The sequence below is a fragment of the Cottoperca gobio genome, chromosome 7 (genome assembly GCF_900634415.1).
Source record: "Cottoperca gobio chromosome 7, fCotGob3.1, whole genome shotgun sequence".
NCBI lineage: Eukaryota > Metazoa > Chordata > Actinopteri > Perciformes > Bovichtidae > Cottoperca > Cottoperca gobio.
Window position 1 is genome coordinate 2,574,548 of NC_041361.1, and position 24,419 is coordinate 2,598,966.

Sequence of the window (24,419 nt, forward strand, 5' to 3'; positions counted from 1 at the left end):
AATGTGGCTGGGTGTGTTTCAGCTGTCAGCAACTGTTAGCTGTCTCTCATGTGCAGATCACAAAGTTAAATGTGCTGTCAGCAAGTCCTCAGCTAGAAATAGACGTGTTGAGGTTAGCCTGAGAAGCACCGCCACCCCCTGCTGCCCAGTAGAATGTAGATCCATCAAATAATGTGAACACTTATCAAATCTGAGCGTAAAGGTGTAATAGAGCACATTTTCAGGTTTCCAAGGTGTCGGAATCTGCTATGAAACAAAAATGCTCCAAAGCTACCCTTTGGTGTGTCTTTATCTTCAAGACTGCGTTAATAACACATCTGATGTTGATGTTATTTGGGATTATTTAGCTGTGAGGTTACAGCAGTGTGGAAAGCAGAGGCTGCCTTCCTTCTTACAGAGAGTTATATCTTGATGTTTTCTGAACCTAAGCTCTTAGTGCGTGACCTCTCCCAGAGGCCCAGAGTCCCGGGCCGGTATCTTGACATGTTAGCCTGCCACCGCCTGCTAAAGAAGAGTGTAGATGCCCCTGAGGTAAATGAAAACATTTGGTTCTTGCCAGACCTGTTCACATCTCAGCTGGGCCACACGAGCTGGCAGGTGACGCGTGTACAGAGGAGAATCGGAGACCGCAGCGGTGGCCTACTTCTTTTCTTCCACATAGGCCATGCAGGCCACAACCCAGAAACACAGATGAAAATGTTCTTGGCTCACGACACACTGCGGTGAAACTGACAAAGACTGACCTGCATCCAGGTGAAATTCAGGCTGTATATTAGCCTTTTAAAAGCTCAGGGATTAGTTTCAGGATAACATTGTGCTTCTTGTTCTTCCCCGTAATGTCGTACGTTTATAAAATCCCATTGTTAGAGAATCTAGGGTTTCATTCAGATGCTGCGCGCTCCTGATCATCCTCCTTTTTTTTTTTTTTTTGTGCCGTAGTTTTCAGAAATAGACTTGACATTGTGTCACCATCTCATATCAACATCTGCAATTACCAGACAATCCACTCTCGAGTCCCACGGGGGAGTATGATTGCAATTAAAAGCGCGGGGCAAAAGTTAATTAAGTAAACTACTTGAAACTGGAAACAGCAAATGTTTTAAATGTTTTTACTTTTAACCTTGCACTTCTTTTTCACTTCCGTTTATGTTCGCAGCCTTGTGCAAATTAAAGTCCAATTTTAGCAACGCTATCACGCTTTCCTTTCTTTTCTTATGTACTCTGGTTCTCCCAAACATTTACAACTGATTTAAATATAAGTTTAAAGCGTATATGTTTCACTCTCTGCCACATAATGCGCTTGGTAAAGGTTGTGATGCTCTCCACTTGACTTGTAGTGGATACCACTGCGGTTCATCGGGTTATTAAATCAGAGGGAATAACGGGCCAACTTCTGGCCATTCTCGTGATTGATGAGCCAAGCTTTATTTGCTGAGGCGGTGTGTTTGTTCCTGTGTAATTGTCTACCAGATGGCTAAGCTAACTGTTCTTAAATGCCTTCAGACCTGCAGGGGTCCTGGGTCTCAACATTTTCCTTGCTAATGACATTATGCCTGCACACATCTCATAGTTTATTTTTCTCTTTGCTTGTTTTGATCTCTAATGTTCAGGATCAAAATGGCTTTGCGAGACATTTAGTTCAAATTATTGCCTCTGTACGATTCTGTTTTTAATTTGTTCAAAGTAGATGTTTTGAAGTTGCTCTGTTTGGTGAACTCCTTTGCTAAAATGAGCCTCCTCGAATTTGAAGGGAGATGAGAGAAAGAGAGAGAGAGAGAGAGAGAGAGAGTGTGGGGGGGGGGGGGAACTCCACTCTACCTGTGAGGAGTCAGATTGGAGGAGAAAATGGATCTAGGTGGCAGTGCGAGTCATCAATCACAGCCCCTCAAGGGGAGCTGCAGCTAAAGCTGCTCTGAAGTGCTATCTGTCAGCTGCTCCGATCCAGCCGGGGGACCAGAGAGGGGCCATATCGCCACCCATCAGCTCATACCCAGCACACAACTGCCATGTAAACATGTGCAGGTGCTCATGTCAAAATAAACCCTGTCCCAGTTCACGAGGTTGCGCATATTTTCACAAATGGTCAGTCGGCCTTCTCGCCGTGTTTCTTAGAGAATACCTCCGGATGCTGCAGTTCCTGTAATAGCTTTTTGATTGTTAACAGCGTTGGGTGGTTTATTGTAATTTAAAAGTGAGTGTACTGTTTCTCCTGCTCCCCCGTCCCCCCCGTCCCTCCCATCCCAATGCAGAATAAAGCCACCAAGTGCTTCTCCGCAAATGTCGAGTCGCTGTCTGTCGATATCTCTCAAGATGGATAGTTGTTCTGCATGCTTATTGATTTCGGCACAGGCCAGAGATATAAGTATCATTTGTCATTTCTGGAATTATTTGGAGTCCTAGTTAAAACCCAGAGTGGAGGGGGAGATGGCCATGCCTTGGGGGGGGTTGGTAGTTGGTGGGGGAGCAGCGAGTTGTCTGGGCTTTGATGAATGACTGCACGGGTTTTTGGTTTTTACTGCGAGCGCTGGGGCCCTTTAGCTGCTATTTGCTTTCACCACGGTCCAAGAAAAACAATGCGATGGGTCCAAGGACTGAGCAGCATCGTCCTGTCATGTCGTGTAACACAGCGAGCAGGGTGGTCCCGGCAGAAGAGTCAGGAGGAGGGTGGGCCTTGGACACTACATGTTGCTCTTCCAAAAGACCCGGTGGGTTGTAAGCCGTCCTGCTGCTCTGTGGTCCCAGCCGAAGGCCCCGGAACACATGCTATGAATTTGAATATTTCGCATCCAGAATCTACAGAGTAACAACAAACAGATTGTTCTTGTTTTTCTCATTCTACAAGAGCATGCACTGGGGAAGAGGAGGGATTGTTTGGGAACAGTAGCTCCAGCGTATCCCCTGTGACTTTGATTATGTCCTGCGTTGGGCATCAGGCCAGCAGCAGAGCTGGCTTCATTACTGTATGGATCATCTTTTAAGACCATTTAAGATCAACGAGAGCTATTGTCCGCTAATGACAAAGACTCCGAGAAGTTCATTACACTTCAAACCCTTTGATTCATTTCACCTCAACAGTCACTTTCACTCTTTTCTCTTTGGATCGAAATGATACCGTTTCATTTTTATTTTCCAAAAATGACTTGAAAGTGAAGTCAAAGCGGGTTTTTTTTTTTTTTTTTTTTTTTTTTTGGGAGTTTGGTGAGGAAAAAGTGTTTAACACAGGAACATGTTTAACAGCAACACAAGAGAAGAGAAGAGAAACCTCCAGACACGTGAATGACAAGTAATTATTTCCCTTGTCCATCAAACTGTGTTTTGATGCAAGGATGCGATCAAACATGATATTAACAACTTCAAGCCTTCAAATGAAAATGATTCTGAAATCGTGTGAAGCCTGAGTGTGAGCTTTTGTGTTCCCCTGCAGCATGAATCATGCACAAACACATGAACACACACACACACACACACACACACACACACACACACACACACACACACACTGGGCAGGGCAAGCTTCTGCCTGACCAATATCATCGCCACAGCTTTTCAATGCTAGATGACCATTGTGTATTCATTTCCATTTTAGCTTGCCAAAATGTCTTCTCACAGCAGGAGAGGGACGCAGAGGGAGCGACAGCTTTGTGTGTCTTTCAGTTTTTTTTTGTCGGTGAATATCCCCATATGCAGCGGGCTGACCGACTGCCCCCAGTCTCCCCGTGTAGCCGTCAAACAGGACGGTGCACCGAGATCACTTGGCCAGAGCGGCATCACCGTATCCTACTCTGGGATACAAAGACTCGCCTCATTATTAGCAGTTTTACATTCAGACGCCTCATAAACCGGTTTAAAACAAATGTATATATCAAGTTTGAATAATTAAAAACAATTATGGTGATATGCTGTTGAGTATTAATTTAAACATGTGCTTGCTACATGTCATGAAAGAGAGGAGTTGCATTAGTAGGGCAGGCTTCTCCATTTTGTTTGCCAGAGCAGTGAGAGGACAGACAACAGAGGCCCCGCTTAATCCCTTTGGAGAACTAGTGCATGAATTGATATATCCTCCTCTCCCTCCGTCGCTCTCCCCTCTTGCTAATGTCTTTCCTAGAACTTGAACAAACAGCCTGTGAGTGTAGGACACATAAGACAGATGTTTAGGATTACTTTCACCTCATTGCTCTATTGTGTGCACTTTAAGGGAGCTCAGCTGATGTGGAATGCCACTCATTCAGGCTCTCTGCTCCTACAGGGCTCCCCCTGTTTATCAAAGTGCCATCTGCACTCAAGACGGAACAACACTATTTTTAAGAGCAAGATGTGAAAAATGATTCAATGGCATGGTTGCAAAAAAAAACTCCCAAAAAAAAGCAAGTGTAATATTCCTCTTTTGCTCCATTTTAATGGAGTTTTGTAAAACTAACATGGTAACCTCTGTAACTGGAGACCATTAGTGTTCGTGTGTACATAACCTTAAAACAATAATGTTCCCTTTCTCCCTCCCCATCTCAGTTTATATATCTGTGTTTACAGATGTAGAAACAAATGGGCCAGACCCACATTGATATTGTTGAGGGGTGACATTATCTTTTAGCAGAGCACTTATCTAATCTGGCTGCTGTGGGAAGCTGGAGGAAGTGGCTATGGGACAGGGGCCGGGGATACTGCATCTTTAATTACCATTGATATCGCAATAGCGAAGAGAGGGATGGAGGAGCGTAGCCGGCGGGAGGGGGGGAGGGGAGTGGGGAGTGGGTGGTGGGGGGGGGGGGGGGGGGGGGTGTAGTTGAGAGAGGGAGAAGACCCGTGTTCACTTTTTAATTAAGGCTCCGTAGTGTAACTCGTCAATGTACATTATTGGAAGAATGAACGTCAATGCCATTGCTTTTTCTCCCCCTCCTTTATCTCTGTCAATGATTCAAAGACATGATTTATGGTTCGTCTCCGTCTTTCAGGATCATCCATCAAGCGCTGGCTCTGCCGCAGCGCCACCCGTTGTAAATCATTCTGAAAGCCTGTCACTCATTTCCATTAACCGTTCCTCTGTCGCTCTGGTCTCCGCCTCCCTCAACCTCCCCCCCCACCCCCACCCCATTCCACCCCTCTCTCCTCCCCCTCGGTGCACAACCTACAGCCACGCAGGGTATCAGTTCCGTTCCGCTGCTTCGTCCGCCTACCTTCTTTTCAATAAATTAACCACTTTCTCCCATGCAATGAATAAAAAGGCTCTGCACTCGTCTTGCAGTCTGCACCTACTCCTCCTCCATTACAGCTGAACACCTTACAAATGTCACACCGCTGACTCGTAGGCTAAATGAGGATATAGCACAGAGAAAATATTTTTGTTGCACCGACTTTTACAGTGTCAGTATTTGAACAGCGTTGATGTGTTTGCAGGGTGGCATTAATGCACGTACAGTATATCCCACACATACAGGGCTCTGCATCTGGTGTTGTTATATTTTCCTCTTACTGTAGGCTGGCTTAAGGCTAATTTAAGCAAAGATTGAACACACGATAAAAGACCATGTACCTAAAGTGAGACTGTGTTCACATTGTTTCATTCTGAAAAGCACCGTATTTAACTTTAATGGAAATGGAAACAATATTATACAAGTAATTATTCCACGTAGTAAAAAGCGCACTAAGTGGGCAGCGCTGCCGTTAAACGCTGTTTGGTTTTCTGAAAATTCTAGCAGTAGTTTAATCCAGACGCTCAAACAATGACTGTAGTCTTTAACCAGTTTTTATAGAAACAGGTCTTATGAACAGAAATAATTGGCTCAATGGAGTGACTGTCAATCTCTTACAATGGTTGATGTGCCTGCTCCGGGGAGCCCAATTCACTGGCTTCTTTTTCTCATTCTAATCAACATCTAGATATCAACACAGCAGAATACCCACAAACAGCAGAAAGCCTGTTTTGAGGGGAAACTTTCAACTATTGGGTGCCAACACATTTCACTATTTGGGCAGCCATTGTTCTCAGAATGGGCTGTCAAAGTGACAATGCGCAGCAGGCAAATCCAGAAGTTTGCACTTTTCAGAAAGCAGCGGGCCCTAATCATTTTGTGGAGGACACTTGACAACAAATTTGCCATTAAAATGAATCTGAATAGGAGGGAGCAGGGGGCTGTTTTTGAAGCATTCCTGCCTCACTTACTGTTGCTCGTCTTGTCCCACGGAGCTCCAGGTTTGGCGGGCTCGCTTCTCTCCCTTTTATGCTTGCCATGAAGCAGCCTTTGGTCCCACTAGAAACTGACAGTACCACGCTTCAGCTGCAAATTCACTCTGTAGCCTCATTGTATTTAATGAAGGGAAAAAGTGGCAATCTACTATTAATGAACTTGGAATGTAAAAAAAAAAAAAAAAAATGCCTCCCTTTGCTGAAAACTGCTTGTACAAGGAAAGCTTTGGCTGGAGCCCATCCAGAATCTAATGAAACATCCATACAGGGACAGAGCGGGCGGGAAGAGTTAGTGAAATGCAGATTGTTTTAATAGAATACACACAGTCTCTTCCAGCTGCACTATCAGATTCATCTAGACCTGACCTTGATGGAGCGCTGTTGTTGTTTGGGACGGCCAGTGTTTAGGGTTCATGCAAAGTTTATGACGCAGGGACTGTATGTACTGTATGTACGTCTCTCAGGGGAGGACTGAATGCTACGCAGTCCGTGGAGCAAAGAGTGACGGTGACTTGCCACTATACAATAACGTCCAATTTAACATTGAGTTCAATTACATCCTCGACATTGCCCTTCAGATGCAGAGTTATACGATGAAGCAAATGTTTAGTAAACATCAGCCGATGACTGAATCGGAATTGCAAAGCTTTTTTATTTTGCCGGGCTAGTGGGCATGAAAAGCAAACATCACGTTAGGCGAGTGTAGGCCATCATACCTTTCACTCAGTATCTCATAAAACTAGAACAAAGGCTTTATGTGTGCAAGGCACTGGTCCTTTAAACGATGGCCCACTTTCCTCCCTGCTGCCACGCAAACATTCCTGACTGACATTCAATCAGGGAAATTTGAACCAAAGCAAGATGGTCTTTTATTAGTACCGCCCTGTTTGCTCGACTGGTCAGCTCCAATATGCGAAGCGGTTTGAGTGGCGTACTGTAAGATGATGGGTTCACTCTCTGATAAGGGTGAATGAGGGGTAAACTGCTATTCTGCAGAAAGGAACCATCAGACCTCATCATGTCGCTCCTGGAGAGCCGTGTCACGGGCTCTTCAGAAACCGAGTGACAGAGCGGCGCGAGGCTGCTCCCCTCCTGCTCGTGGAAAACACACTGGAGCTGAAGCCGCCCTGCTTCTGCTCCGCCAACTGGAACTTTGCATCAGTCGGGGCAGAAAAGATCATCTATAATCTGACAAATATACACTGAGGCTTTTAAGCCTCTTCAGTTGTAACGTAATCCTACACGCGCGCCAGAATTGTTTATATTTACCTTTTCTTGTTAGCAGAAGAGGACAAATGGAACACAGTCATGCTTTGTACAGAATGGTTTTTAATGCTTATACCGAAACGGCACAATACAGCTCATTCAGCAGCGGTTTGGTCACACAAATGACCAAATAAAACCCATGTTGTCACTTATCTTTTGTGGTATCTATCCATGCAGATAGTTTTGAGAGATCAGCTGCTTCCTCAGTATAGTGGAGTTTTATTTCTCACAGATTTGCAGTTAAATGGACCAAATATGTATTTCTCAATACTATTTTATAATAGGTATTTTCAAAAAATGTACCTAAAGTATTAAAAGTAAACGGCGTCATTGTGCAGAATGTTATATAGTTATATTATTAGGTCATTATTATTGCTGCATTAACATGTAAGCGGTACTTTAATTGTGTAGTTTGTAGATGGAGCATTTTAACTGCTTCATATACTACTGGATCATTTATAAAATATGCTTTATATGAAATGTTAATGTATTAAGTAATGTGTAGATACAGCTGTCAAATGAAAGTAATACAAGTACAATATTTCCCTCTGAAAAGTAAAGTATGTAGTAAAAAATTGTACTTAAATGTTAAATTTCTTTCCGCTACTGCAGATTAAAAAAAGTCTCAGACTAACAAAAAACAAAATTATCTACGTTTCTATTTACATGCTTTAGTCACTTTATTAGGTTTGATCAAACACAGCTTAGCCGTCAATTCTATCTTTAGAAAGATGATGATTATGGTTAACATTTTCTGGGAAGCAGTAATTGAATTACGTGTTTATTATTGAGGTCAGAGTAAAGTGATGGTAAACGGGTTCCTGTGTGTGTGTGTGTGTGTGTGTGTGTGTGTGTGTGTGTGTGTGTGTGTGTGTGTGTGTGTGTGTGTGTGTGTGTGTGTGTGTGTGTGTGTGTGTGTGTGTGTGTGTGTGTGTGTGTGTGTGTGTGTGTGTGTGTGTGTGTGTCTTTTGTAACTTGGGTGAACCCCTTTAAAAGTCCTACTTAAGACCGGTTCTATCCATGTATGTAATTATATCTCGTACACAGATAACAAACACACACCTGCTGGTTGGTAAGGTGTGTGTGTGTGTGTGTGTGTGTGTGATGGTCTCTGCCGGTGCTCATAGGGGGGACCCTTTGGTGAGAAGCAACACCAGGAATCTGCATGTTGATGTGGCGGCTGTGGCACGTTCAAAGTGATGACTTAGGTGCTGTAGTGCAGATTGCAATGCTCTCCCACCGCTCTCTTCCAATTAGGCAGCGGGCCGACTGATTCGTCCTCGGAGCAGAAGCTTCTAGTAGGCATCAAAAGGAGCAGCGTCGCTCTGTGACATCACGGAGGGGAAAGGGGCTCCTGGAGCCTAATGCAGAGCAATCTGACGTGGCTCAGTAATATCATGATCAGCTTACACGCTAAGAAATTCCCACATTTGTATCGTTGCATAAAAAAAAACAACCCCCCAATAGCTCAAACTAAACACTCTGCGCAGCTCAGGGCGACTGCCTTCGGTTATTTCTTTTTGTTTACCGCAGTGTTGATTGTGCTTTCCAAAGTTCTGTGTTTTTAGTTAACAGAATGTTGGTTGTGAAAACATTTTTTGATTAATTGCCATAATTATTGTGATCATTTTTGCCCAAATGAACAGCCAGATGGCAGGATATGGTGTCATATTTGCGATCTTCCCATTAATCTGGCTCTAGGTCCATCTGAGCACATTGTGCCATTTGCTGTGTTCACAATCTGTCCTCAAGTTGTTGTTTTTAGCTGCAAGTTTTTTATTTGATTATATTAGTCTATAAAATATTAAAGTTGAGGGCGTATGAAAGCAAGGCATTTATCTGCATGAATAGCTCGTGTTTAGTGAAGTAAGTAATGCGCTTTAAGTAACATCTCCTTCATGCATACAAAAATTAACATGAGTGTTTCCGTCTCATGGTTTTGTAGCGAAAGCCTCAGAAAGATCCAACAAAACCACTTTGCGGTGGTTCACGGCTGCTTTTAAACCCACTTTCCATTATCTAACATATGTATTCTCCCCGTTTTGTTTTCAATGTATTCAACACTGTTGATAACATGTGACGATATAAACTCGGTTACAGTGTGTCTGCAGAGTTTTGAAGTCTATTAAGGGCGTCATATAAAAGCGTTGGAATGAAATAATGGGCCAGGTGGGAACTAACGACACATTTCCTGTGTTTTAAAAGCGAGTCAAAAACTATTTAATTCTGTGATATCAATTAACCTCCAGACAAATTTTGTCAAAGGGAGCAGTCTGAATGTGATTGTTCTCTATTTACTCTGCAGTGTCCTTGGGCTCGGGGAGACTGTTTCCTGACAGGGAACAATGAGGAGAGAGGTGTTTACAGATCTTTACAGATGGCTCCGGGCCTCAGAATTAGCTCTTCACAATACCTCATGTGATTCAGTTCAGACTTAGCTTCAGATGTGTCATCAAGACTATCATCGGGATGTCTGACAACGTATCTCTTTGATCTTGACGTTCGCCGCTCACAGAGTTAGTCAGATATCACTGTCAAATATTAAACCTTGTGACATGTGCGTCTCGTTCTAATGATAGCTCGCTGAAGAAATCACAATCGCATCGTTGCCGGCTCTGTTAGAAAACACAGCATCCTGTTTGGAACGTTGCAAAGAGCTTCACAACTTTGGAATTATGTTTTGTACACCATGTACTCTTTCACTGACATTTCACACCTATTTATAACAACAGATGAGCACGGTGACTAAGTGTTTTTAAATTGTGCAGACACAATTAATCGTGTGCACGTTGCTTACATGCGAGTGAAAACAGACGATAGCTACTGAGACGGCCTCGAGATTGTTCAGTGATCCTGACCTGCGTCGTACAGTGTTCTCCGCCTCTCCGGCAGAGTCCTCCTGTTTCTTCCTCTTTTTCTTTTTTCTTTTTTTTTACATGGCATAAATCCGGGAGATGAAAATGTCATGGAGCAGGTTCATTTTGCAAAGAGGTTTTGATTGCCGTGCGCGTGTAATTGATTGTTCCAAGGACAGGGGGAAATCTAGAAATGTCATAACAGTCCTGCTTAGGTTGGTCCCACCACAAGGCAATCAATGAGAAGTAAAAAGAGATATTGATTTGCTAGCAGCAAAAACTGTAGCTTGAGACAACCGGAGAGCGCTGGGGAAAGTGGCACAGACGTGCAGACCTGTCACTGGCACCTATGAATTACCCAATCTTCTCTGAAGATAGTGTTACCTCGGATACTCACAAAGTCCTGCGCTGGGTATTGCAGCTGTCCATTAGCTAAGCTCCTCAGGCTGCTAACTCTCTGGCTTGTCAGATTAATGAAGGAAATGTTGACCTTCCGAGGGATAAATGTTGATGTTCTCAAATTTACAAAAGTTTCTCCTGACATGTTAACATTGGAAACAGAATGCCCTTTTACAGCCGGCGCACACATTTCTACGATGATTGACACATTTCGAATCGACTCACTTCCACAAGGGAGGGAGGATTGTACTGTATGAAGATACTAATGCTTGAAGTTGAGTTGTAAATATGTTGTCATGTAAGCCTTTAGCACCATTAGAGTTGGACAGCGGCCTGCCACGAATGTTGCAGTATATATAATCTACTATTTCCTGTGCAGTTAGCTGGTTGCTCTATGTAAGGGGGGGGAAAAAGCCTTTTGGCTCAGAAAGAGGCTTCTGTAAATCCAGGCCTTGCTATGCCAAGAGTCTGCTCTAACGGATAAAGGTTATAAACACTTCAACTGCCTGATTTATGATGGACACCTCAGGTTTTTTGACCTTTGCATATCTCTGTCTGAAGATATAAATTTGTAGTGACACAGATTGGAGGCTTTACAGCCGTTTATGACATGCTAAATCTCAGGCGAGGCATGCCAGCCTCTTGTTTTGTGAGGCTAGTTAGACTGGGAGTTGCCTTGCTTGGACTCACAGACAACATTTTCAAAGCAGGCATTTCCTGTTTTTTTTTGTAAAAAAGAATGTCGCCTGAGAACAAGCACTTGCTGCTCTTTACTTTTGGTTTACACGATGACACACCGCTTCATATACTTTGAACAATGATGTTTGATGAGGCGTATTTGCAGTTTTTTGTTCTGTATTCTCGACAGACTTTGATTTTAATAACAGGATTACTTTTTGGAAGGTGTTGTGGCATTGTCCTTGAATGTGATCTTGTATGAAAGAGCAATGCAGCTTGGCATGGCAGCAGCACTGGGGTAGACCAAGAACTGGTAACGTACGGTTACAAATGGTGTGAGAAGCAGAGTCAGACATGTGGGTATCTTGGAGTGATCCCTGCCAGAAGGTTAATTGGTGCCTCTGGATGTCTGCTACTTAGGGCATCTGATAGAAAAGCATAGAACAGCAGGAAGGGCAGCTGTTAATCTCTGTCAATTCCATCCTCAAAAACCACGATAAGACGCAAACATTCACATTAAAATGAATAGAACTACATTCATCTCACACATAGGGTGGGTGAAGCTGAACTGCATGTATTGGAGAATTCTAAGCTACATGAAATATGCAGGAAATAGCCTTTACATGATGGTGCACACTGGGATTGAGCCGTTTCTCACTGGACTGGAAAAATGCTCATCTCCCCACTTTGGTGTGCGTTCTTCCCAGTCCCAAAGTCTTAGTGACGACTTTGAAGAGAGAGGACATCAACTTGGAGCTTGTCATAGCCATTGGTGTTCTCCTTCACTGTGAATACTATATATAAGACTATAAATAAAACATTCCTCTGTGCTCTTGACAACTCTCTCCCTCAGCATCAAGGGTGTTTTGGAGGCCATCACCGATCTCGGTTGGCCAATCAAACCACCTCTCTTGCGGTGGATCAAGGTCACAGCACATTGGGGCTCTTGGGTGTGAGTGTGTTGTGTGTGTGTGTGTGTGTGTGTGTGTGTGTGTGCAGGCTCTTGTTCACGAGGCCCCATTCTCCATGTTTGTTTTGAAAGTCCGAATCCCATCTCCATCCATTAGCTGCCAGGCAATTCACCTCCAGGGTTTCTCTTGAGGCACTTGTGAAATATTGATAATAAAAAGAAAAAGTCTTATTCTCAGAAAAATAGACGGGATGGGATGCCCAGTGTGGGACTCCTGAGTGCTCGCCTTCAGCCTTCCCCTTCATGGAGTGCCCTCTATTCAGAAGAGAAATATTAACCACATGAAATGCATAAGAGCCTGGACACGGCTGTTATGTCCTATTCATATTTAACTTCGAGCACATCTGCCACGTCTCTCCCAAAATGCACATTTTCCAGCTAGACTACGAGGCTGAAAATATCTTGGATATGTGACAACACTGACAAACTCCATTTACTGCAGGATGTCTTCAAAAGATATGCAAACATCGGTTGTGTGGGTTGCCGGATGTTTAGACTTTAAATAATCTGAAATAGTTATTGTCAGAAAGGAGAATTTAATCTTCTGTGGCTGTGTTCATATTATGTCGAGCAGACCCTGCAGCCACGTGGAAAACCCTCTATGCTGAGTCAGAGCTTCCACTAATTGGATGATGGGAACTGTGTCAATTAGAAATACTGTTGTTTAATTATCTGTTAATTGAAGCAATAATGTTTGTGCTCTATGAGTTGGGAGAACGAACAGGTGAATAATGAAAGAAGTAATTGCTGTTTATGAGACTGTCAGGGAAAATATAATGACGTGACAGATTGCCAGGAATTTTTAGAATCTTTTTTTTTTTTTATTGTCTAGTTTTAACACTGATAATTGAATCAGCTTTATCACCAGCATGATCAACATCTTTATCAGCATCACCATTCGCATTTGCAACATGTTTTTATTTAGCTAATGGCTCCATGTCTTCTGAAGTTGTATTTTCTCATCTCTTTTCAGTCAATCCTTTTAATGTATTGATGGAGCAATGCACGACACTAAAATATCTGAGTTTGAGTTAACACATTCTCCACACGCGGCTCCAGGGAAGCTGAGATATTATCCAGAAACAGAAGGCTTACATTTTCATTGCAGTTTTGAGGCATCCATAATCACTATGGAATAGGTAATTTACAATAACACTTAGCAGGGCGCAGAAGAATCAATTTCCTTTTGTCACTCAGTGGCCAATGATTGTTGTAAACATCTCAACTTGAGGCCAGAAAAAACTTGGACACAGCACTAAGTCAATGGCCTGTCGTGAATCACAAGGTGCTGTTACACCAGCAGTCTGTTAGTAAAGACATTACGTCCAGCCATACTGTCCAACGTCCCAAGGCACAAAGCAGCCGCCATTATGTTGTCTTAAATGGCGTCTGTGACAAAAAAATAAATTCTTTAAACACAGTATGTTTTAATGTCATTAATTTCCATGTCTCTTCCTTTTCTAGTGTACATGCCCGGTGAAGACGGTGTTCTTCAGGATCCCATCCCTGAGGAAGACGCCGAGAACGACACTCAAACTGAAGAGGAATGCTCAGAGAAGACCAGCCCCAAAGTGTCCGAGGACAAAGAGCTAGACAACAAGAGCACCAACACTTATAGCAACCAGAACTCTCCTATTAGTGTCCTTTCCACTCAAGAGGCAGAGTTGGAGTCACGCCTTAGTGACACCAGTGACAGACTCTCAGACTTCAAAACCTCCTCGCCACCAGAGAGCCAGAAGGATGATAAAGGCCGCAGCTCCAAACATAAAGGGGAGACGGGTGGCAGCTTGGAGAAGATGAGGGCAGCCTATGCAAACTTTCTCTCTGATTCCTACTGGACGGGGATAGGGATGGACTTAAAAATTGGCAAAAACACCAGCAAAGCCAACTGTGACAGCACCAACGGAAGCACCAAGACTGAGTTTGATTGGCACCAGGATGCACTCTCTAAGACCCTGCAGCAGAGATTCTCTCCAAAGCCTACATCAAAGCCTAACCTCTTTAGCTCTGTTCACCTGTACAGGCAAACCACCAAACCCTGTGGCTCAGGGTTCACAGGAGCCAGTCGATTTCGCTGTAAGGATTGTAGCGCAGCTTATGACACTCTTGTGGAGCTGACGATCCACATGAACAAGACTGGACACTACAAGGACAACAACCAATGGCAAACAGAGTAATTCCTCTGCTTCGTCCTCAAAATCTAGGAAACGAAATTTTCAAGATATGGAAGGAAAAGAGGATGCACAAAAAGTTTTGAAGTGCATGTTCTGTGGCCACTCTTTTGACTCACTCCAGGATTTGAGCGTCCATATGATCAAAACTAAGCATTACCAAAAAGTGCCTTTAAAAGAGCCAATCCCAGTACTCAACGCTAAATTGTTGTCATCAGCAAAGAAACGGGCCTTTGAGACGGTGAGACCTTGCTCTCCTGACTCTACGACCGGTATATCTGGCTACACTGAGGCCCAGCGGGCCGCCGCCATTTCAAATGCTAACAATAATCGCTACGGCTATCAGAACGGAGCGAGTTACACTTGGCAGTTTGAGACATGCAAGTCTCAGATTCTTAAATGCATGGAATGTGGAAGCTCCCATGACACCCTTCAGCAACTCACCACGCATATGATGGTTACTGGTCACTTCATCAAAGTCACAAACTCAGCCTCTAAAAAGGGTAAACAGTTAGCGCTTGACCCCCTGGCCATAGAAAAGATCCAGGGTTTAGCTGAGCCTGCTGCCGGTGACACCGAGGGAGAAAAGGTGTCTCCAAAAGTTCCTTCCCTCGGGAGCAGTGACAAGAATGGCCAGGGGGAAGGTACATCAGACAAAATGGAAGAAACTGAAACTAAAGATGACAAGCAAGAGAGTGAGGATCAAAAGGCAGGCAATGGGGCTTTTAAGTACCCTTATCTCCGTGAGGAGGATCTTGAACAGGACTCTGGAGGAGGAGGGGACATTCTTAAATCTTTAGCCAACACAGTGGCCACTGCCATCAATAAAGCTCAAACAGGGACACCAAGCTGGAGTGCCTATCCGAGCATCCACGATGCCTATCAGCTCTCCGGCATCCTCAAAAGCTCCCCTCTCTCTATATCTCCCCCTACTCAGCTAAAGCAGACATTTAACCACAAGCTGAGACCGATTGCCCCAAAGGGGAAGTTATTCCACGGTGCTGTGGGAGTTGAGGCTCCCCAGGGACAGCATCAAAATGTGGACATCAAAAAAGAAAAGGTTGGCATTAGCGATGGTAAAGAAAGTCAGAATACTAAGTTTGATCTGGTGGAGAATGATGACAGCGATTGTCAGGATGATTCCTCTTCCTCTTCAAAGCTTGATGCAGACTGTATGAATGAAGGGAGTGAAGCGATCAAAGGGAAGTTGAGCCCAGATTTCTCTGACAGAGGCAAGACACCGAGCCCCTCTGCCAGCAATGGACGCAGCACTACTTCAGAGCCTCTCAGTGACACTCCAACTCTACTTGGCATAAACCCTCTTAGTGCACTGCAGTCAGTTCTGAACAATCATCTGGGCAAAGCAAATAAGCCCAATAACTCAAGACTAGATAAACTATCTGCTCACACCCAGTCTATTTTTGCTGACATTAACCGTAGTAGCGAGAAACAAGCTTTAATGCTTGGAAATGCGATAAGAAAAAGGCCTGATAACCCCTTTCTCTTCGCTAATGATGACCAACCAATAGACCTGACAAAATCTAAACATAGCAAGTCAAGTTCCTCAGTACTCCAACCCTCCTCCCCGATGCCACAGAAATATGCTCTGTCCGACATCGCCGATATGGTCAAAGTTCTTCCAAAAGCCACAACGCCAAAATCCTCCATACAGTCAAGGATCCCGACGATGAAACTGGAATCGGATGTCAGACGCTTTGAGGATGTTTCTGCCGATGTGTACTCCATCCACAAGCGTAAAGGTAGACAGTCCAACTGGAATCCTCGTCATCTTCTCATCCTGCAAGCTCAGTTTGCCTCCAGCCTCTTCCTGACCTCTGAGGGGAAATACTTACTCGCAGACCTCGGCCCTCAGGAACGGATGCACATCTCCAAGTTCACCGGATTGTCCATGACCACCATAAGCCATTGGTTAGCAAATGTAAAATACCAACTGCGGAAAACTGGAGGGACCAAATTTCTAAAGAACATGGACACCGGCCACCCAATCTTCTACTGCAATGACTGCGCTTCCCAGTTTAGGTCACCGAACGCATTCATTTCCCATCTGGAATCCCATCTCGGGTTCCAAATCAAAGACATGTGCAAAATGCCGGTAGAGCACCAGACGAAGGTAGAGGAGCCCGAACTGTCGAAGGCCCTCAGTGTCAGAGCCACAGAGGCTCTAGTCCCGGACGAGGACGTTGAGTCAAAGTTCAGATGTAAGCTCTGCTGTCGGACATTTGCGAGCAATCACGCGGTCAAACTCCATTTGAGTAAAACTCACAGCAAGTCTCCCGACAACCATTCACAATATGTGGAAATGGACAGGGAGTAGTTTTTCATATTATTGTCACTTTCTTTCTTTTTCTTCCTTTTTTTATTTTAATACACTGGTCAGATATTTCAACCATTTTTCAATTAGCGTTGTGTAGTGTGCATCATTATGACGTTTAAAACATTTCATGGAGTACAGCAAAGTCACGCTGGTTAGAAATTGTATAAGGAAACACTAAGAGATACTTTTGCACCCTGCTCAAATGCATCACCAGTAATGTAATGTATTACTGCTTGAAGAAACATAATTGCTGATGTTTGCATGCAATAGCCCTGGCTATGACTACTATTTATTTGTATGATATGTCAAGTTTCAATTGTATTTCAAAGACAAAATAATTAACTAATTGTACTTTACAACTTTACAGTACACCTGCATCAATGTGCAGCTGTTAAAACAGGTAGCCCGACACATGATAACACACATGCAGACCTGTACAGTGTATTGCTTTGTAAAGATGTTTTGTGTTGCAATGATAGAAGAGAAAAAAAGCACTTTAATAAATGTTTAATCACCAGTTTAGACTTGGATTCTGTACATGACTCAAAAATAATTAGACAGTTTGAAAACAAGGATATTTCACATGTAAATATATTTTAGAAGAAAAAAAAAAAACAGTGCGTTTCATGCAACAAGGATTAACAGCAAGACAGATGATACCTGTGATACCTGCACCTTTTTTTACTTATTCAAATAAAGAGTTAACATTTGATAACAGCTTGTATATCTTTTTATTTTTTCTCTTGAATGGTTTTCTTACGAAGTCAACAGCTTTAGTTTGTTTTTAAACATATTACAATACGTATCACTGAGATCGGTGTTGAGACCAAATGATGGACGATAATTATTCATATTATACCAACAAATTGTGCTCACGTTATGCTAAGATCAGCAACACTTTATTGTTAAATTATTAGGTAATTTTCTCGAAATAATTAAGGTCATTTGCTTCCAATTAAATGTATTACAATTAATTTCTAGTGAAATCTAAAGAGTCTTTTATTCAGTGCACAGCAGATCAGGTGAACATCCAAAACAAATGTGATTAGTTAACATGCAAACATACAATTCATTATATACCACAGCATAAAATGACCAATAATAATTAATTTATATTTATTTTTGTGTCAATTGAGCCTTTCTTTCACCAAAAAAAATCCTATTTTTCCTATAATTAAAACCAAATTACAAGCAAACTTCTAAGGAAATTATCAAGAAGATTTTTCACAAAATACAGACCAATAATATAAAGCGTCATCCAAGTATCTCGTATTTAAATTCGCAATATCTTTCTCCTCTAATACAAGTTTCTAAATCCACGGAGAACCTCAATGCGACAAAGCACAACATCCTCATACTGTACCGTACGCTGCATTGCTTCCTTTACCTTATGACTTTTCGATGCACCTCAAAGATACATCTTCTTGTCAGACTTTATTGCTTTCCTGCGAACGCCGCTGCTGTTGCTGCAAGATGGTATCATAACAATTAAACGTATTTCCTCCTGCTCTATTATTTCAAGGCTATTAAAAATAATTGCCTTCTAAATTCATAAACATTTTATGCAATTCATCTCTTTTTCGAGCAATCTAGTCTTCAATTACCTCCACCCATCAAATCTGTGTTTTATAACGGCCAACTGACATTTGATGGCAAAAAGCACATGGGCACTGTGGTGATTTGAATGCTGTGACACCAACTTGCCCCCTATTGTTGGAAATGAGCAGGCAATCACGTTGTTCATCAGATGACTCCTAATGCAGTTAAAGTATTCAGCTATAATTTCTCCCTGCATTTATAATTACTGTCAGAGACCACACACCTCAGTGAGCAGATTAAAGCTATAAATTATTTAGTGCCTTTCTTCGCCGATGGATCTCTGATTTGTCTGTAGGGCCATTATGTTTTAGGAGCAACTTATTCTTTACTGAAGCCAGCATTGTTCTTAAGATGCAGCAGAAAGAAATTAAAAAAGATGAGGATGGTATTGGCTGTTTGTGAAATTACAAATAAGGCTTTTTACTAACAAAAGGAGACAGTTTTTCATTTTTATTGAGCTTTTATTTAGACTTTTTCCACAGCAATTCCCTATATGTAGATACATTATTCAGTGCATATGCTTTTACAGTACATTCTGAAGATTCAGCACAACCTAGTAAAGATTCACACACAGCTAGTCAAAGAAAAATGCTACCATCAGTGCAATCACACAAGCAAATTAGTTATCTCGGACCATAATTTGCTCTAATAAGTCAAAGTCAATGTGGGATTTATTGTTAGTACACAAAAATGCTAAATGGCTGTAATCTAAATTTAAAGCAAACTTTATGAGGGTAATATGATTCTTATCACGTGATCATTTCAGGGAGTATAAAGTGTAGTGGGGGGAGAATCAAACTACACATCAGCTGCTCTGTTTGTTTTCTTTATTCTCTTTATTAGGAATACCTGAGTTATTAAATGTGGATATACTTCAGGTAACACATCGCAGGTAATTAAGTGAAATAAACCCATAATTCTTTCGATGCTTTATGTTAATTCATTTTTGGATGTTTGCATATTAACACAGTTAATCGCACAGTATATCTAACATGTCATTGCTAATTACAGAACGCAGTCAGCTTTCTGCAATTACACACACACACACACACACACACACACACACACACACACGGTTTCCAACTGATTGATTATAAGAGATATTGAGCACAGTAACATGCTCATACATGGACTCAGCTTCTACAAAAATGTGAATATGTATTTTTGTGTTGCAGTACTAAAGATCGGCTGAATGTGTCCCTTCAAAGCTTCCCCTCAATAATTGAAATCTAAAAATGATAAAAATGTGGTTTAAAATCACATCTCAGACCTTTTCTCTCACAGAAATGTCTCTTAATGTAGCGAAGCCAATCAAAACCTGCAGCCTACACGTGTATGATTTATCTTTTTCACTATTAGCGTCATTGGTTCAACTAGCTGTGAATGTTTCTTTTTAAATGTCTGAAAGCTTCAGAAATGTCTCACTTTCCTCCAGCTTGGTGTTACTTTCTAAAACAGTTCCAATAGTTCAAATTCAAATTACGCATATAAGTACACTTGCATTGCAGACGCAGTCAAACTCGACCTTAGCAGAATTGACTTCAGCTCGCATTTGCAAATCCTTTGTCAATCTGTCATTAAACATGCTATCAAATAATGATAAGTGTACGCTGCTTGCTTGCACTAGCGTGCGTCTCTCCCTGATGCTGATGTGCTGTAATAGGGCAAATGTGCATCAGAATTTGCCTGCTTGGATACACACAAAACATTTATACTGTGCCTGACTTTGCTTCGCCCTGTGCCAGACGAGCATGGATTCTCTGCATCATCTGGCCTGTAAAGCAGAGGATGAGGAGGGGGAGGAGGGCTCAAAATGTTCATCACACAGCAGCAGGGTAATGACTAGCTCATGTGTTTAATGAAGGGCTTTAGAACTTATAGCTATAATGACCCACATCCTAACTCCCTTTTCTCCCATTTAGTCTCCCCAAAGTCCTCAGGTTATTACGTCCCTGTGAGAAATATCCCAGAAAGAGCATTACATCTCTTCCTTTCCCTTTTTCACAGAGATATCAGAACATTTGTCCTTTTTTTTTTTTTTTTACCTGCATTGTTCTACTGCAGATGCACTGACATGATATTATTTTCAAACTGAGGAGGCGCAAATACGTGGAACACAAAAGCAGTGATGAATGAAGTACCTATATGCTATACCTCTTCTTCTTTTGCTAAATAATAAGCTGTAAAAAAAATGATTTATAATGAATTCAGCCTCCTGAGAGTGTGAGCTCATACAAGACAAAGAGGAATGCATGTATGTCTGCTCTCCTACATACATCATATCTTCCAAATAGCCCATAGTCCTCCACTGTTAATGGTGTTGCTTCAAATATGCTAATTAAGCAAAAATAAGTGATGAATGGAATACATTTGATCAATCAAGTAGGCCTAAGCCCCTGGTGCTGCATATTCATTGTACATCATGAATATGAAACCAAAGTCATTTATCAAATATCAGTTGCACATTTGTATCTTATTAATCATACATGCTGAAACTTCTGTCTTGTCAAAAAAGCTGAAGGTTGATGAAGCACTTGCGAAAAGGATTAAACTCGGGGAACTCGGGGTAGTGCTTCAGTTATAATGCATGAGGTAATTTCAAACTTCCAGAATCTTAAACAGTCGATGCTCAAGATGGTCCTGAACCTCTTTTTTTTTTGTAACTTATACCTCCTCTTTATTTCCTGTCTTTTTAGATATTCACTAGTAATGACTGCTGAATGATTACAGATATTAACGAGCGCCTTGCTTTGAAAAGGGTAACGGATTAATTGTATAACTTAACCAGTGAGCCAGGCTTTGACTCCACACTAAAAACATAATATAACTTTACCCATTGGGAGAACACACCACAAAGACAATGGGTTGTTTTGACCCAGTGTTATTTTTTAATACTACTGTACTTATTATATGTTATGTAACTACAATATGATATGATTATATGGTGGTATAATCTGTTTTATTGTTAGTAATATGTGTATCCTTTGCAAACACTTTATCCTTTTATTTTAAATAAATGTGGTACCATTTTAATCTCAAACTTGAGCTGGTTGTGCCTAACATTGGGTCAGAAAATAAATAATAAAGCATGTTTATTTAATTTGCGCAAAATATATATTTTTGTTATATAAAAACTAGCCTAATCCAGTATTGCATGCTTGCTATATTAACCCAAACTACAATTTTAACACGGTGACTTTTAGTGTGTAACAAGGTATTTTTGATAATAACGTGTAAATATTTTTAATTTTTATTACACTTTTTAGTCATTCAAATCCATAACCTATCAAAAGACATTTAGGACGTCCACTGAAAGTGCTGCATGTTCACATTTCTTCAGTAGGAGAAACATTTAGCAGAAACACAAATGAATAATTGATTCATAACAAGTGAACAAAAGATGAATAAATAAATCCAATTCCCTTCCTTTTTTAAATTTGATTTATGATATTATTTTTTAAAAACTCATAGCATTAGCCATTTGCCAAACCTCAGTGTAACAATGTGTGGAGGTTTTCATTGCCATCATATAGTGGATGAGAGAACTAACACTTGATTGCCAGCAGTTCATCAGTGCATCCTTCATATTTGTCACCCAGCCTGCCTCAAGGCAGCGTGCTAGCTCAAATTGAAGCTGACATCTTCCAAATATGAAAGCAACAAATCACACATTTTTATTGGGCTTAATCTCCAGCCTAGCCCCTTGCAGACGTCAGCACAATCATGAACGCTGCTCTAATTCTTGCCGACTGGCTGCTTGTGCCTCCCAAGCATCTCTGGACTCACAGAACAAACGCAAATGGCCAAACACCAGAGACAGGGGTGACACCTACGCTTATTAGGAGGCTTTAATATGGTGGTGGGAACATGTGCAACTCGTGTAACCAGATTGTGCTTTGACTAATCCATGGATGAGCTGCACATAAAGATTATATCTGGAAACATGCTTGAACATATTGGATCTCAAGACGGATGAAAGCGGATGTTCATTTGACTCACTGGGTAATTCAGTTGTTTGAGTTGTACTTCCACATTTTATATTTGTAATATGTTGCATCAGAACTTTTAGCAGGGAGCTGAACCCACAAACTCACATAAGGAGGGCTAAAATAAAATAAAAAAATCATGTCAGCACAAATCTTTGGGAAAGTTTATTATATTTAGAGTAATTTATTTAGTTATTTTTACTGTTTGCACGCAAAGGTCCAATTAAAAGTATTTTTTTCTGTTGAATAATATAAGGCTAAATGGTCTGGTGCCTCGTGTTTTAAATGAATATTAATTACTTTACTCACTGTAGTGTGAATGTGGTTCTCATTTAAGGACAACTCCACAGATATTACACATCAATATATGTTTACAGGTCTTGGGGAGTATTACTACATATGTTAACAACAAATAGTATATATAGAGATAAAACTGCTTAAATCAGCATCTATTCAGGCTGAAAACTACAAGTTTGAAAATGAAAGAAATCTGGAGTTTTGGAGTTGAAATGAGCTCTGTATCCCGCTCCTCCTCTCTGCTAGGCTAGCAGCTCGAAGGCTACATTAGCCGCTACTAGCATAATACACCAGTGTCTCTGACGGAACTCTCAGTAGTGGCGTTGCATTGTGGGTTATGTAGGCGCCAGGTTTTGACGGGGATAGCAACGTGTGAAACAAAAACAACAATCTTCTTGTTCTGCTGCATTTATTTATATTCCTCATTTTTTCCCGGGGGGTCCAACATTGTAATAGGACTGCAACACTAAATCGGTGTACTACTATTTTAAGGCTAGAAACTACAATTCAGAGTAGATGTAGGTAAGATGTGTGGACGACAGAGACACTCAGCTCTCGAGAACAAAACATATCCGAGCAGGAACCATAAACTCTTACTGCTGGGAGCAAACAGAAACCCAGTCACTTTTTGTCATTTTTCATGAGTCCCTGGTACCAAAGAGAGCCCGTGTGTGTGACAAGGGGGCTTTAAATGTTCTTCTAAGATAAACTGAGCTAAACAGCCAGTGCCAACGGAAACATGATACCAATTGACTACACTTTCTCCTACTATCCCCGCTAGATGTATCATTGCTGTAATTTCCAGCTTGACATTTGCTACAGTGAAAATGCAGCTTGTTGACCGCCACTACACTGTAAGACTGGTCTTAAGTATATTTGATAATGATTGGCACATTCTCGATAGGTCAGGAGCGTTAGCATAGCTACTGATGGCTACAAGCAAAACATAATTAGAGACGCTTGCTGTCCCTACAGCATAAAAAGCAATCTTCAACCTCCTGGGGCGAAAGGTGTGGCCGCCGAAGGGTGGGAACCAACAGACCGACCAACAGAGAGGTTTTCATTAGACCTGCACTATTTGTTTTGGCCACTTGGGGGCAGCGTAAACAAGCTTTAAGCAAAACAACATACTATCATCTTATAAAGTTTATATGGGAAGCGTGTTAGTAGACAGTTGCAGTTTACACATTCAGCTGACACAGAGCAACATTAACATTCATTTGGAGTTGTGTTTCTGACCACTTTGTGAATGTTAGTCTATATATTTACTCTCCTTTTAGCTCTGTTTTGCTCTCCACCAACATCTAACAGAATTATCTGGCTTTTTAGCAGCTAAATGCTCAGCTATTTTTATCTAGCTGCTAACTTTGTCCATTCATGTTTTGGTACTGGGTAGCGGACAGTGGGTTTATCAGAGATTTCTTTTTCTTCGCTGCTGCTGCTGAATGAGATCAATGACAGCGCTGAGAGTGAATCGAAACAGTACATTTGCGGACATTAAAACCAAAACAATGAGCTTAAAGACGCTAAAATTCTCTGTAGAGCTGAGCAGCATTTGGGAGTTGGGTATAAGTGACCCCTTTAATAATATGCATAGTCATTTAATTTCATCTAGCCCTTTTGATTATATGATATTGAAAAGAGCAGCTTTATTATACAGGTAGCGTTCAAGATTAATG

General features: G+C 41.7%; 1 protein-coding gene across 1 annotated transcript in view; it reads left to right on the top strand.

The window, feature by feature from the left end:
• tshz2 (teashirt zinc finger homeobox 2) overlaps window positions 1-17,573 on the top strand; it is a 37,061-nt gene extending 19,488 nt beyond the window's left edge. The window contains 2 exon segments of the mRNA XM_029436458.1: window positions 13,817-14,514; window positions 14,516-17,573. Of these exon segments, the coding sequence (XP_029292318.1) occupies window positions 13,817-14,514; window positions 14,516-16,858 (3,041 nt within the window). The 3' untranslated portion in view covers window positions 16,859-17,573.
• The last annotated feature ends 6,846 nt before the right edge of the window (window positions 17,574-24,419 follow it).